This window comes from Meles meles, chromosome 7, assembly GCF_922984935.1.
Source record: "Meles meles chromosome 7, mMelMel3.1 paternal haplotype, whole genome shotgun sequence".
NCBI lineage: Eukaryota > Metazoa > Chordata > Mammalia > Carnivora > Mustelidae > Meles > Meles meles.
The window spans coordinates 144244340-144260869 of record NC_060072.1 but is presented as its reverse complement, the minus strand read 5'-3'; the positions used below and the strand labels follow the sequence as shown (position 1 = coordinate 144260869).

At 45.7% G+C, this 16530-nt stretch overlaps 1 protein-coding gene across 10 annotated transcripts in view; it reads right to left on the bottom strand.

Annotated features, from left to right (window-relative positions):
- Positions 1-16530, bottom strand: part of SFMBT2 (Scm like with four mbt domains 2) — a 233291-nt gene that overhangs the window by 49192 nt on the left and 167569 nt on the right. For all 10 annotated transcript variants that reach the window (XM_046012380.1, XM_046012377.1, XM_046012379.1 and 7 more), the window contains one exon: positions 13124-13250. In XM_046012380.1, coding sequence (XP_045868336.1) covers positions 13124-13250 — 127 coding nt within the window. The remainder of the gene's footprint in view (positions 1-13123; positions 13251-16530) is intronic.

Here is a 16530-nt window from a genome sequence, read left to right as displayed (position 1 = left end):
CTTCATCTCAAAAACCACCAAGAAGCCTCACTCACTATCTACGGGGAAGTACCTCAATACATTCTGGTACACCGTATGACAGGATCTTCTGCAACTGTAAAGAGAGGATGAGAAACCTCTTTGTAAACCTATATATAAAGACGTATACGTATATGTTGAGTCAAAAAACGGCAGAGTACAGAACACTGCGGATATGTAGTATGCTACCATCTGTTTAAAAAGGGGGAAATAACATATATTTATATGTGCATAAGATAAATCTGGAACAAAGTGTAAAATTCTAATACAGCAGGCGTCTGCTGGGAAAGGAACTGGGGCACCGAGGGACGGGAGCAGGAGTGGGAGAGACTCTGACCATGGATACTTTCATGTATTTTTGGCCCTTGCGAATGAATCAACTAATTTATAATCACAAACTCACTATCACCACAATAATCACACAACACAAATGCTCCAAGAACAAAAAGAGTTTAACGTACAGACCCTACTGCCACAGAGGCCAGATTAATGACGGGCAAGTGAACTTAACGGGAAATAAAACCACACTATGACGAATCATTTTGCTAAGAGGGGCAGAGATGTTCCATATTCACAAAGCATGTAAATTTGTAAGAGTCACTTTGGAACCTTAAAATAGTTCTGCCATGTGCCACATCCAGAGACTGCGTCATCCCCTCACTGTATACTGTTCCCTTCCACAAAGTTGCACCTGCCCTCTGGAAGAGGCTTCAGGAAGAGAATCAGAACAAGCCCCACACTTCTGTTAAAAGGTGGGAAAGGAAGAAAAGCAAGAGGTATTTAAGGAAGCAAGGTAGCTTTGCTCGAGTCAAAGGCCACAGCAAATGGGGACGGGGTCAAGCACAGGATGGAAAGATAAGGTGTTGGAGAGGGAAAGTGCTCCGGTGATCCGAGTGCCGGAAACCCCAGGGGCCATCTGCCCACCTCCTTCCACCTGCAAAGACCCACCTACCAAGCCAGACTGTCATGTCCCTTTGTCAGCCGTGGAGCCAAATTTCTAAGGAGCAAACAGGCAAACTGTGGGCAGCCAAGATCAAGATGTGACAGGAAACAGGTGGTCTAGAGGGAAACTACAGAAGTGGGATCAGATGTGTGAGTGGAGAGAGAGATGCCTACAGGACTGCAAACTTGCAAGCACTGACATCGAGCCCGACACTTCCCCGAATGTTTCATCTTTACAAAGACCCTAAGGGACAGGGACCAGACACAGCCCCACTTTGCAGATGAGTAAGCTGAGGCACAGCAGATGATCGAAGAGCAGCAAGGGGTGGATCCATGACGTGACCCTAAATAAGCCTAACTCCAGAGGCGTTTCAGATGACCTTCTTCTTTCTTTCTCTTGTTCTCGTTTCTGTTTGGGGTTTGGATTGGCTGGGTCTGTTTGGCATCTCTCCCATTCCTACTCGGGCCTCACATCCCTCCTGCAGAGTTCCCAGATAAAGCAGTCAGTCACCACCGCCTCCCACAGAAGGGGAAGAAGCCAGACCTGCCTTGGCGTGGGCAGATGACAACAGGAAGGTGGTTGGTCAGGCGTCACAACTATCCCTAGGGCAAACTCTGTGTGGGTTCCTGTAGCAAAGCCTTCGGAGAGGTGATTCCCCCAAACCCCTGTCAAAAGCCTTCCCCCCAATTCACATCCTGCCTAGGAGAGCCGGCCCATTTCTGCTGCTAGTCACCAAGAACCCGTGTAATTGAGCATCAGCTTTGGGAACAAAACAGATTTGGGAGGATTCAAAGCCTGTGCCCACAGACAGCTCCCACTCTCCAACCACCCTCGTTAGCGTGCAGGAAACATTGCTCTCAGCCCGATCTGCTGAGGCAGCTCCTCCCAAAACTGTCTCATGCAGGCCATACCTCCTTTTAAAGATTTTAAAACCACCCACACTGGCTTGAAATATAATTACTTTCGCATTTGCATTTTCCCTTGTTTGATTTTTGCAAGTCTCTGTGAAATGCTTATTAACCACCCGACTTTTCCACAAAGTACAAAAAGGCTTAAGGGGCAGTTTTCCGCACCTGGTGTCCTACCCATAAGGGGTCACGTCAACACGAGTCCCCTTAACCTGTGCCATACCTTGCCCATTAGATCTCAGAGTCCTTTACGAAGCCCAGAGCACACAGAAGTACCATCTGCGGAGGATGACACCCAAATGCAGACTCCAGTCCCTGTCTGGGATCCCGAGGCACCAGGTCTGAGGAAGGTGCAATTTCACAGGATTCCCACAGATTTACTGGAACTGACCCAAGCATAGGAAAAAGATGGCCAGAGAGGTTCTGAATGTTAACTTACATGTATAAAATATCTCACTGGCTCAAAATTCAGTTGGCAAGAGAGCAGATCTTTTTGTTTGTTTTAGATTTAATTAGCCAACATACCATTATTGGTTTCAGAGGTTCATTTAGTTGTAACACCCAGTGCTCACCACATCACGTGCCCTCAATGCCCACCCCCCAGTTACCCCATCCCCCACCCATCTTCCCTCCAGCAACCCTCAGTTTGTTCCCTGGGGTTGAGAGTCTCTCATGGTTTGTCTCCCTCTCTGATTTCTTCCTGTTCAGTTTTCTCTCCTATCCTCTTCTATAATGTTTCTTATGTTCCACATATTAGTGAAACCATATGATAATTGTCTTTCTCTGATTGACTTATGTCACTTAGCATAATCCCCTCCAGTTCCATCCACGTCATCGTAAACAGGAAGTGTCGATCCTTTCTTATGGCTGTGTAATATTCCATTGTGTATATGGACCACATCTGCTTTATTCATTCATCTGTTGAAAGGCACTGTGGCTCTTTCCTCAGTTTGACGATTGCTGCTATGAACATTGGGATGTAGGTGCCCCTTCAGATCACTACATCTGTATCTGGGGGCTACTGCTGGGTCATAGGGTAGCTCTATTTTTAACTACTTGAGGAACCTCCATGCTGTTTTCCAGAGTGGCTGCACCAGCTTGCATTCCCACCAAGAGTGTAGGAGGGCTCCCCTTTCTCTGCATCCTCACCAGTATTTGTTGTTTCTCGCCTTGTTAATTTTTGCTGTTGACTGGTGTGAGGAGGTATCTCACTATGGTTTGGATTTGTATTTCCCTGACGCCGAGTTGAGCATTTTTTCATGTGTCTGTTGGCCATCAGTACATTTTCTTTGGAGAAGTGTCTGTTCATATCTTCTTCCCTTTTTTTCACTGGATTTTTTGTTCATTGGGTGTTGAGTTTGATAAGTTCTTTATAGATTTTGGATACTAGCCCTTTATCTGATTAGACATTTGCAAATATCTTCTCCCATTCTGTAAGCTGTCTTCTAGTTTTGTCGACTATTTCCTTTGCTGTGCAGAAACTTTTTATCTTGATGAAGTCCCAATAGTTCATTTTTGCCTTTGTTTCCCTTGCCTTTGGAGATGTGTCTAGCAAGAAGTTGCTATGCCCAAGGTCGAAGAGGTTGCTGCCTGTGTTCTCCTCTAGGATTTTTATGGATTCCTGTCTCACATTTGGGTCTTTCATCTATTTTGAGTTTATCTTTGTGTATGCTGTAAGAAAATGGTCCAGTTTTATTCTGCATGTGGCTGTCCAATTTTCCAACACCATTTGCTGAAAAGACCGCCCTTTTTCCATTGGACATTCTTTCCTGCTTTGTGGAAGATCAGTTGACCACAGAGCTGAGGGTCCATTTCTGGGCTCTCTATTCTGTTCCATTGATCTATGTGTCTGTTTTTGTGCCAGTACCATGCTGTCTTGATGATGACAGCTTTGTAATAGAGCTTGAAGTCCGGAATTGTGATGCCCCCAGCTTCGATTTTCTTATTCAACGTTCCTCTGGCAATTTGGGGTCTTTTCTGGTTCCATATAAATTTTGGGATTATTTCTTCCAGCTCTGTGAAAAATGCCGATGGTATTTTTTAAAAAGATTTTATTTATTTATTTGACAGACAGAGATCACAAGTAGGCAGAGAGGCAGGCAGAGAGAGATCGGGAGGCACGCTTCCCACTGAGCAGAGAGCCCAAAGCAGGGCTCAATCCCAGGACCCTGGGATCATGACCCAAGCTGAAGGCAGAGGCTTTGACCCACTGAGCCACCCAGGCGCTCCAATGCCAATGGTATTTTGATAGGGATCGCATTGAGTATGTAGATTACTCTGGGTAGCACAAAAATTTTGACAGTATTTGTTCTTCCATTCCATAAGCATTGAATGTTTTTCCATTTCTTCGTGCCTTTCTCAATTTCTTTCATGAGTACTTTACAGTTTTCTGAGTACAAATCCTTTACCTCTTTGGTTAGGTTTATTCCTGGGTATCTTATGGTTTTTGGTGCTATTATAAATGGGAATGATTTCTTAATTTCTCTTCCTTCAGTCACTTCATTAGTATATAGAAATGCAACTCATTTCTATGCATTGATTTTGTATCCTGCCACATTGCTGAATTGCTCTAGAAGTTCCAGGCATTTTGGGGTGGAGTCTTTGGGTTTTCCACATAAAGTATCACGTCACCTGCAAAGAGTCAGAGTTTGACTTCTTTTTGCTATTCAGGTGCCTTTTATTTCTTTTTGTTGTCTGACTGCTGAGGCTGGGACTTCTAGAACTATGCCGAGCGACAGCGGTGAGAGTGACATCCGTCATCTGCACACCTTGGTAAAGCTCTGTTTCTCCCCCATGAGAATGCTATTCGCTCTGAGCTTTCTGTATACGGCTTTCATGATCCTGCGGTGTGTTCCCTCTATCCCTACACTGTGAAGAGTCTTTTTTTTTTTAATATTTTATTTATTTAACAGAGAGAAATCACAACTAGGCAGAGAGGCAGGCAGAGAGAGAGGAGGAGGCAGACTCCCTGCGGAGCAGAGAGCCCGACGTGGGGCTCGATCCCAGGACCCTGAGATCATGACCTGAGCCGAAGGCAGTGGCTTAATCCACTGAGCCACCCAGGCGCCCCTACAGTGTGAAGAGTCTTAAGAAAGGATGTTGTATTTGTCAAATGCTTTTTCTGCATCAACTGAGAGGATCACATGGTTCTTGTCCTTTATTAATGATGTAGCATGTTGATTGATTTGCGAATGTTGAACCACCCCTGAAGTCCAGGAATAAATCCCACTTGGTCGTGGTGGATAATCTTTTTAATGTGCTGTTGGATCCTATTGGCCAGTATCTTGGTGAGAATTTTTGCATCCTTGTTCGTCGGGGATATTGGTCTGTAATTCTCCTTTTTGGTGGCGTCTTTGTCTGGTTTTAGAATCAAGGTAATGCTGACCTCATAGAACAAGTTTGAAGTTTTCCTTCCATTTCTATTTTTTGAAACAGTTTCAGAAAAATAGGTATTACTTCTAATATACTTTAAATTTAATATCTTTAATTAAAGATAATATTTAATATTATCTTTAATTAAAGATAATATTTAATATTATCTTTAATTAAAGATAATATTTAATATTATCTTTAAATATTTGGCAGAATTCCTCTGGAAAGCCATCCAGCCCTGAACTCTGTTTTGTTGGGAGATTTTTGATTACTGCTTCACTTGGTTTGAAGCTGCTTATGGGTCTGTTGGTTAAGGATATATTGGTTTGGGTCTGTTCAGGTTTTCTATTTCTTCCTGCTTCAGTTTTGGTAGTTTCTATGTGTCCTGGAATGCATCCATTTCTTCCAGATTGCTTAATTTATTGGCATATGGTTGTTCATAATATGTTCTTAAAATTTTATCTCCTTGGTGTTGGTCATGATCTCTCCTCTTTCATTCAAGATTTTATTAATCTGGGTCATTTCTCTTTCCTTTTTGATTAAGTCTGGCTAGGGGTTCATCGATCTTATTAATTCTTTCAAAGAACCCACTAGCAGGTCTCAAGGGACTGCTGTCTCTTAAATCACTCTCTTGTTCGGAAACACAAAATTTTATGTATGCCTCTTATCTAGTCAGCAAGCGCTTAGCGAGCAAAATGCACACAAGCTCTCGTCCAAGTACTGTGCTGTGTGAGAGGCAAAGACAGGAGCACAGTCCCGCACAGTGGCTCCCAGCGCCGGTGACGGTGCCAGGGTGTGTGCAGACGTAGTGAGCGCTCCGTTCCGATGGCGCGCAGGGAGGTAACACTGACAGGAGAGGGGCGGCCGAGTCCGCGTGCTGCAGCAGGAGACCTGACTCCAAGAGACAGACAGACGGACTGAGGAGGAGGAGGAAGCCATGGCTGCTATGTTACAACATGAACTCCTAGGGCCCCGTAAGGGTGGCAGGGCAGCAGCCGGGGAACAACTGTGGGGGCGGGGGGACGAAGACCTGGGCCAGAGGGCGGCCAGGGGACGTGAAGACCGAATCAGGCAGGAGCACTGGTTGCCGAGGGGACGTCCCGGTCACAGTGGCGGGCTGTGGGCAGCCATGCACTGGCTTGGATGGTCTCTGGGTTTTTCACGTGGGTCGGAGGGGAATCTCAAGCAGAGCAAATGTCGGGGTAACAACTGACATCTGGTTGGGGGACACTGTGCCGGCAACAAAACTAGGACTGCTGGGGGTGGGGGGGGGGAGTCTGCCGTGAGTGCTGGAGTCGTCGGCACAGAACGGCTCCCGAAGCCACAGCGAGACGAGATTGCGCAGGCACTGGGGAAGAAAGCACTTCAGAGAGCTCTGACCTTCATGTGAGGGAAGCTGAACAAAGTAAAGCCAGGAATGCTCATCGGAGAAAGAGTCTGTGCCTGGCGCTGTATTCTGGAAAAGAGATGGAGGGGAGGCTTTGGAGGAGGGGGTAATATGGTTTGAATGCTGCAAAGAGAAAAAGGGACAGGGACAATCTACAGATGGAGAATTATCAGTGACGGTGGGGAAACTCAGGTAGAAAAAGCATCATAAGGAAAAAAACAAAAACAACCAACCAAAGCCAGAGACGGAGAATGTGTATCAAACTCCTTAGCAAGAGGAACAGAAGACAGGGGTGTGAGGAGGACTGGAGGCAGGAAAGTGATCACTAGTCGTAGAAAGGGCAGGACATCAGTCCCGGGGGGTGCCAGTCGTCCACGCAAATGCATGGTATCCCCGCGAATGCGCGGATACTCAGATGCTCGAGCGGACACTTGGACCCTCCCCGGAATGGGAGCGGAGTTAACAAGGCGTGTCTGGCATCGTTACTTTTTTCGAAGTGATAAATGATTTAGCAGCTACCTCCATGAAAGGAATCCACCTCCATCACGCCAGCAGGTGATTGAAGACCTTGCAGGTTCTATTTGCCGCAGAACCAGGTTTTCTCTCGTGACCAGGCAGGCAAAGGGAAAAGCTGGTTACGGCCAACGCGGATGGAGATCTGAGACACGAGGCTCCCAGCCTCTCCTGCACACTAGATTCCAGGGACAAAGCAGGCGTCCTTGGCGGTTTTCTACCCGTGGGAGATGGGAGGACAGCAGGAGGCAGGGGGGATCTTCCTGTGGTTCTCAGCGCCTGCAAGCGTGGCCGTGAAGACTGCAACAGCTGGACTCAATACTTCCATTCCTGCTCTTAAGCTTCAAGGGTGGCTAGAGCTGCAGCAGCGGCGCCGCTGTACCCTCGACATGCTTCGTGGCTGAAGCCCACGGCAGACCAGCGACTAACGCTTCCTGCCCTTGGGGACCACCACCATGTCCTTGAGATGAAGAGCCTGCTCAGTGATCGTAGAGGGACCTGTTTCCTCAGCACAATCCCGTTCTGCTTGAAACACCGTGCTTCTTGGCTGACCCCGGAGCAGAGAGACTCTCCATCTTGTTTCTAAGTTCCCTGAATCCTAAAACCTTACTCCCTTGGATGATAAATGAAATGTACAACCTGGCATTGAGCGACTGATCAGAGGACACTGCATGTTACTGCACCCACATCCCAAGAAAATCTGAGTTCTGAGCCTCGACAGGCCTAAGGGGCTCACTTCTTCCTCAAGCGGAGCATTTGGAATTAGTGCTGCCCAAAACAACCTTCTGTAAGGAGGCGGACGTCCAGGAGCTGCCCCAAACAGCAGCCTCCAGCCTCACGGGACAGTGCATGACCACAGACAGCCCAATGCGGGAACCGAAATTATGATTCCGTTTAACTCAAAACGAAGGAGCCATCCGTGGCTGGAAGCCACACAGTGGACGACACAAAACTAATATCTACTAACATGTCCTGAGAATGTCTCCTGCAGGGGTTCCAATCTGGGGTCCATGAATTCCAAGGAGGCCTGTCCAAGAATGGTTTTGAGAGGGTGCGTGGACGGTCTGAAGTCACACCAAAAATGGCATACGTGTGCAAGTGCTTTTCCCTGAGTGTCAGTCTCCTCCGCTGTGTTTTCATATGGGCCTGTCTCATCACAAATGTAAACAGCCGTTGTGCAACTAGGACCATTCTAGGAATTTCAGCGTTCTCAGTTCTAGTAAGATCACTTGTCCAAAACAGACTGAATTTTCCAGGAATCTGTTGCAGGAACGGCCTAAGCCCTCCATTAAATATGTCTTCATGGCCACCTCACTTGGGCCCTCATCCCTATGGCCTCATGGAATCAACATTGCCACCAAGGGACTCGGCCAAGAAACCTCCTCAGCCTTACTTAGCACGTTACTTCATGCACTCAATTTGCCCACATGCTCATTCACTCACTCATCAGAGCTCTACAAAGCAAGAGGACAAGGAAGGCAAGAAGCAAGATGATCCAGCCTCGAGGCCCTAAGCAGGCGCGCGGCAGACAGACAGGGAGGCTTCGAGAGGCAACGGCCGGCCGGTCTGGAACAAAGGAGAGGCGGCTGATCCTACGTGTCCCCAAGAAGCAGTTAGACCACTCCTACCCTCGCTGACTGTGCACAGCCAGGGGATGCCTCCCCCTGGCAGGCGGCTGGATGTTTACTCTCTAGAAAATATGCAGCAGAGTGACTTAGAGTCAGAAGCACCAGGACAGGGAAACCACAAGTGCAGCAAACGGGCTCGTGTGGAAAGTGAAGGGTATGCACCTTCCTGCTGTCACTAACAACCCAGGTGCCCGAGCTCTGGACGCTGGCCTAACACTTAGAACAAGCGGAGGACGGGAAAACAGCAGAGGCAGGCCGACCCCGCCACAGCCAAGGAGCCAAGAGAAAATCAGATAAATCAGGAAAGGTCACTGGACCGTTCCAAAATGCGTGCATTTCTCAAGAGGGGAGAAGGAGAACTCACATCTGCGTCCTGTGCTTAAATACCTCCGCTGAAATTCTACGTGAGGCTCCGGCTCCAAGAGCCCGCAGGCTGCTCCTGATAGCCCTCGGCAGCTGCAACCGGGGCGCACAGACGCGCAGCCCGGCATGTCCGTGCTTGTCGATGTGTGTAGTGAAGCCGGCAGCTACAGCCTGGGATTCCAGAATGCTAGAAAGCTCCTGCCTGAGGCCATTCACCGCACAGACTCACTGACGGACGCTGACACAGCAGGTTTCTCCAGGACTGAGTGTGGAAAGGTTTTGTTTTCTCCAGATTTCAGACAGTAACAAAAAATAAAGACCAGGAGACGTTGGTAATAACCTAATTTGGGTTTGACTAAAGCTCCCTGTTCTTAAGATTTCTCAGGGCACCGGGTGGTACAGTCTGTTAAGCAGAAGACTCTTGGGTTTCAGTTCAGGTCATGATCCCAGGGTCGTGAGATCGAGCCGCGTGACAGCTCCCCACGCAGCAGGATATCTGCTGTAGATTCTCCCTCTGCCCTTCCTGCCCATTCTCATTCTTTCTCCCTCTCAAATAAATAAATAAGTAAATCTTAAAAATAAAAAAGATTTTGATTCTCCACAGACCTGAGGATTCTCAGTCATCTTTGTTTTTTTGGTCCTCTGCATGCTTGTGTTTTTATAATAAACAGAACCGATGGCAGTGGGTAAGAACTCCTACAGGGCATCATTCCCTCCCCACGTGCAAAGCACAAGAAGGCCTGCGGAGAGTCCCCTACCCCTTTTCATGAGTAAGAGTGCTCCAATGGCAAACCAGGTTTTGGTGTCCCCTTCCAGAGCTCTCTTCAAAAATTTCTGTAGCGGCATCACCTAAAAGAGTTAAATAATTCTGCAGAAATGAAGCCTGCTGGTCATCCCTTTTCTGGCATAGGAGGAATTTCTGCCTCAGCCAGAAGGATAAAGTAACATATCTAGGAAAGTGGAGCTTATCACATCTCTTCTAAACAGGAGAAAAATACTACTAATAATGGGGGTAATAGAAGTGAAGGAAGACAAAGATATAAGCCCTTTTAGGAAGGGAGCAGGGAGTGGGAACGTTGTGAAGACGGGTGGGAGGGGGGAACCCTGAAGACAGGTGGAAGGGTGCAGGGGTGCATGAGGATGCAGGGAAAGGAAGGGAGAGTGGGGTGCCCTGAGGACGGGTGGAGGAGAGTGGGGTGTGCCCTCAGGATGGATGGAAGGGAGCGGAGCACCTTGAGGATGGGTGGGAGACCCACACCCTATCCCCGGAGACAAAGATCTGGAAGGCACAGGAAGTGACATGGCGCGGGGGATGCAGACGCAGGAGCGCGCGGCTGCAAGGTTGGGGGCATCACCACTGAGAGCAACTTGTGCTACACGGCCAACACTTGTAATTATAGATCAAATCACCTAAAGCAGAGTATTAACACAGAAGAGAAAGCACTACAACGTCCTCTCTCAAACACAAAAACCCCATCATCATAAATTGCACTTGCTACCCGTCAGTGGTGAGAGCTTGCAATTCTTTTTAAATACGCGTCTAAAATAGTGCCACCTGCATCTCCGGTATTTCATTCACGGCCCGCTCCTCGACATCAGCTCTTTTACAGACACTTAAAGAACTGACTTCAAGAGAAGTCAACTAGTAGATTAAAAATGATCGTTTTAATTACCTAAAAGTGGTCAATTAGCCATGTGTTGAAACTACTTCAAATCAATTTAATGCATAAAAATAACTAATAAATTGTTACGAAGTACTTTCTACATTTACAGTGTCAAGTAAATAAATGGTCTATAATCAGAATCTCCATCATCATAAAAATAATTTAACAGCCACAAAGTTACCATAGTGAATCTCTAGCATTTATTCCCAGGACTGAAGACAGAAAATACTATATACATAAAACTGTGAAACAATGAGAATTAAGGGTCACCAAGCTTACTGTGACTTTAAAAGTAATATTCAGGAAGGTCCAAAACAGAACAAAACCTAAAACCCCCCAAATTCAAGCAAGAAAAAGAGACAAAATGGCATTTTACTTTTTTGATCAAACACATGATTCTGACCAAGGACTCGAGGAGATAATATGCAACAAGCAGTTTATTAAAAAAAATTTTCTTTTTTTAGTGTGTCAGGTCTGGAAAAAAAATGGACAATCTATTTTCTGATCTGCTCCCTAATGGTGATTTCACTGCTACAGGGTAAGAAGGCACTCTGGAGAATAAGAGCTGATGGGAGCTGCCTCACGTTTCTTTGCTATAAAAACAGAAATTTCTATCGAAAGAAAAACAGTAATAAGGAGAAAAGGCTGTCAAAAATGTTCAATATTGGCTAAATGTTGCTTCCTCTCATTCTTTTTAAGAACTGGAAAGCTGTGAGGTCTGATGAATTAACCAACAAAGATGTCAAGGACAAGGAAACTGACCCCAGGCATATCTTCACAGCTTAGCTAGCGTTGTTTCTCCATCTATAAAAATCAGGACTCTCTGACTGTTGCCTGTGTTAGGTAATCAACAGCTGTAAAGCACTCTAGAAGTAAAAACTGCTAAATAAATAATGATTGCCAAAGAACTTTAACAATGATGTGCTAATTCATAATGGGAAACATGGGCTGTGAACTCTACCGTTTTGTTTTCCAATTAATAATGCAAGCAAGACCCCAATCTCACAATTTGGCTTAGCATAGTATTAGGCAAGCAGGTTCAATGTAGGGACTGGAAATCACAGCAGGAGTCTTGTTTTTCCTACAGCAGCTGACTCAACTTTACTTATAGTAGTGAAAATAAGATCATGTGTTATTCCTGTGGCTACAGAAATATCATCATCATACCTGTGTCTACTTTTTGGCTAATTCTAGCTACAAGCCATTTTACTTGAAAATCCCCCAAGCAATCAACTTTTGGAGAATTTCCCCAAGCAATAATTTGGAGAATTATTGCACATTGATTTTGAAACCCTAAACCACAGTATGTTTTAAACTACTTTTCTAGGAATTAACGACACAGATAATGGTCACGTTACAATCATCGCTCTCTACCCTTCCCACTCACTTGGACTACAATACTTCTGAGACCGAGATCATCAGACTCAGAATTTTGGTGCTTCTTAGACTTGCTTTCTAAAGAGACAGAGTGATGAGATTAGTACCAGTTCTACAACCTTGCAAATTTTCATACCAGTCATGGTAGGAGCATGGCATGATGGCTGAGATATGGGCCTAGAGAGGCAACTTTATTATTCATAACTAGTCTTGTTTTTTCCATATACATTTAAAATAATTTATGAATGCCAGGAAAATAAAAACAAATGAACCCCCAAAATTTAGAGCACGGAAAAATGGGAAAACCTTACAGATCAGACTTAATTCCTTCTCATTTAAAATATAACCTATAAAAAACCAGTGTTCTATCTCAATCTAAAATCTGATCATGGTTCCACTTATAAAGCATAATGTTCTCTGAATTATCTGCAGAGTTACAAAAAAAAATGTAGCTCTAAGAAACAGTTTAAACATCATTAAACAAACAAATCTTGTGTATTATTGTATTTGGGGAGAGAGACACCTCCAGTGACTATTTCAAGGTAAAATTAAACATCTGTGGAAGAAACCAAAGTAAAGGGTATTATTCATATTAAAATGCAAATATATAATTATATCCTCATAATAACCAAGACCTCAAATACCAGTTTTAGTGACTCATGTTAATTTAATTGTGACATTAGCTTTTATAATCATAGATGTAAAAAGACCACTGTGTTCCGAACATAATTATCACACCAGTATCTCATTTCATGAAATTATTAGTTAAGATGAGAGCCTCCGAACAAGTTTATATTTCATTAGCTTCACTTACTTAAGATCCCTGAATAATTTAAGATCTGTTTAAGTGAAAGGAAAGCAGAAGGGGTTCCTTCCGAGAAGCACCGTGTGTACCTCGCCATTTCCAGGCGGACCCTAGGTTCCCCAGGACGGGGGCGAAGCCAGCGTACCTTCCAGGTGAAGCCACATCAGCCTCCCCTTCACGCTGACAACAGAGGCCACGCAGAGCTCTCCTGGGTTCCTGGGGTTGACGGCTTCGAGCTTCATGTTCTTCGTGAAACCCCGACTGAACGTGGTCTGAAAGAGAGAGAGATGGGACACTGAGCCAGGGCACAGCCAGCAGGTGCAGCAACAGAGCGGCCCGCGGGCCAAGCAGGGATGCGCGCACAGAGGAATGCGCAGGCGCACACAGACATGCACAAGCGCACACAGACACGCGCAGCCGCGCACAGACACACGCAGGCGCACAGGCTCGCGCAGGCGCACACAGACACGCGCAGCCGCGCACAGACACACGCAGGCGCACAGGCTCGCGCAGGCGCACACAGGCACGCAGAGCTCATCCATCAAACAGGGTTGCCGCAGTTAGTCGAAAAAGAGCCATGACCTCATCTGCATCGCAGAACGAGAGCTCTGCGGATACACCGCATGCGCCTACAGATATCTGTTGAAGGAGAGGATGGATCCGTTCTCTGCCTGGCCCTGTATGCGCCCTTACTTCTACGCCATCACTGAGGCGCACATTTCTCCTCCTTCCCTCCATTCCTCGCTCGCAGCAGTCCTGGGCACATTCGTGGGTGCGGGGAGACGGCCCGAGTCTCCTTCTGGCATCATTTCCTTCAGCCCGAAGAACATTCTTGGGCGCTGTTTAGTGTAGGTCAGCTGGTGGTGACATCCGACAGTTTCATCTGAAACCGTATTTATTTCAAATTTGTGGCTTTTGGCTCCCTTTTATTATTTTTAATTCACTTTTCAAAAAATTTCCACCTAGGAACATTCACTCGTTTCGGTGCCCTGTTCCGTGAGGGTTCGGGCTGCTAGATAAACGCCTGTAGAGTCCCGCAGTGATAACCTGCATCAACAGGCACAGCAGTCCCTTCACCTCCAAAACGCCTTAGCACTGGCCCTTTGGTGATCAGTCCCTCTCTGGCTCCCAGTTTCAGGAGCATGCGTCCTGTTCCGACAGTGTTGCCTTTTCCGTGAGATCGCTTTAAATGGAGCCATACACTGTGTAGTCTTGCTTCTTCCACTGAAGCAAAATGCATCTGGGATTCATCCATGCTACTCCACGAATGCGTAGTTCGTTCTGTTTTACTGCTGAGTAGTTTCTAGGGCCGTGCCACAGTCCATCCATTTACCAGTTGAAGGACATTCGAGCAGTTTCCAATTTCTGGTGATTGTGAATAAAGCCGCCATAAACATTCAAGCACAAGTTTCTGTGTGAACAGAGTTTATGAGTCTGCTTGGAAGACGGTAACAAAATCCCACACGCTGGGTGGCTTTAACAAAAAAATTTGTCTCGCTGTTCCAAAGGCTGGAAGTCTTGAGATCACGGTGTCAGCAGGGTTGGCTTCTTCTGAGGACGCTCTCCTTGGCTTGTAGACAGCCGCCTTCTCCCTCTGTTGTCTCCAGTCTCTCCTCCATGTACGTGGTCTGTGTCCTAATTACCACTTCTGATACATACACAGTCCTACTGGATTAAGGCTCCCCCTTATGCCTCATGTTACCTTAATTATCTCTTCAAAAACTCTAACTCCAAATACAGTCACACTGTGAGGTACTATGGGTTAGGACTTCCACTGTATGAATTTAGGGGACTACAATGCAGCCCAGAGTGCAGCTTTCATTTCTCTAGATAAGAAATTGCTGGACCATATGGTAAATGTATGTTTAACTTTCTAGGAAACCACCAAATTAGTTTCCATAGATCACATTGCATTCCCACCAGCAGGGTGGGGCATTCCAGTGGCTGAACATCCTCCTCAGCACTTGGTATTGGCAAGCTGTCCAATTTTAACCATTTTAATACATGTCCGGTGCTTGCTTTAACCCACTGAGCCACCCAGGCGCCCCTGTCCGGTGCTTGCTAATCATGACTTGAATTTGCATTAAATTAAATGTGGAGTATTTTTTTCACACGTTTCTTTGTCATTTGTCTATCTTCCTTGGTGAGGTATCTGTTTCTTTCTTCATTCAGGAAGCATTAGCTTTGGCGGTTGATTTCTTTCAGGACTCTACAAACACTGGTTCACTGTCTTCTGGTGTCCCTTGTCTCTGATGTGAAGTTCACTGTCATTCAAACTGCTGTTCCTCTATTTGGGATCTACCATTTTTTTCTCTGGGTGCTTTGAAGATTTTTCTCTTTATGTCTGGTTATCAGCAGTTTGACTATGCTGGGTGTCTTCCTATTTTTGCTACTTGGGGCCCACAGAGATTCCTGAACCTGTGCATTTAGTATTTTCAGCTGCTTTGGTAACTTTTGGCCATTGTTTCTTCCTACATTTTCTCTTCCGTAGTCTCTGTGGCCATTTCTTCTAGGTCTCCAACTACATATGATATCGTCCCTCAGGTCCCTGAGATTTGTTCTCGTTACCCACCCCAATCTTCTTTCTCTCTCGGTTCTTCAGATAGGATCACTTCTATCCTCAAAGTCATCAGCTCTCTTCCTTGTCACCTCCATTCTGCCTGGAAGCCCTTCCGATGAATTTGCTTATGTTAGATATTTTATGTTTCAGTCCTAGAATTTCTCTTTTTTATACTTTCTACTTCTCTTCTGGAACTTCCTACCTCTCACTCACATTTTCTTCTCAAACTTTAGGATACATCTGAATCACCCAGAGAACCTTTTAAAAACAGAGTGCCGGAGGCCCCTGGATTCAGCGTCAGCCTTCAGCTGAGGTCATGATCCCAGGGCCTTGGGATTGAGTCCTGCATCCTCCCTCTCCCGCTCTCCCTGCTTGTGTGCTCTCCCTCTCTGTCAAATAAATAAATAAATAAAATCTTAATAACAATAACAACAACAACACCATACACAAAAAAAAAGACTGCTAGGCCTTCTCCAAAGTTTGTGATTCATTTTGATTTGAGGTTAAGGTCACAGAATATGTATTTCCAACAAGTTCCCACATGATGCTGGAGCTGCTGGCCTAAAGACCACACTTTGGGAATCACTGCTTTACACCAAGCTTAGTCTTAATGGGAGCTTTAAAATAACATGTCTGCTAATTCTGACATCTGGGTCATGCTGGGTTTGGTCTCCACTGATTATCTTTTCTACTGAGAATTTTCCAATTTCCTCATATGCTGAGCAACTCCGAAGTCTGGATGTTTTAAATGGTATGTGGCAGAGACTCTGGATTATGTTATGTTCTTCCCAAGAGCGTTGTTTTTTTCTGTTTTAGCAAGCAATTAACTTGTTTGGACTCAAACGACACACTCTGTCTCTTGAGAAGGAGCTCAAACTCTCACTCAGTCTTTTGGCCTTAACTAGGCTGCCTGGAGTTTGCCTGGAAAATACACAATTCAAAAAGACTTAAGCAGAATTTATACACAGAATCTGTGGTTCTCTCTCCTGGCT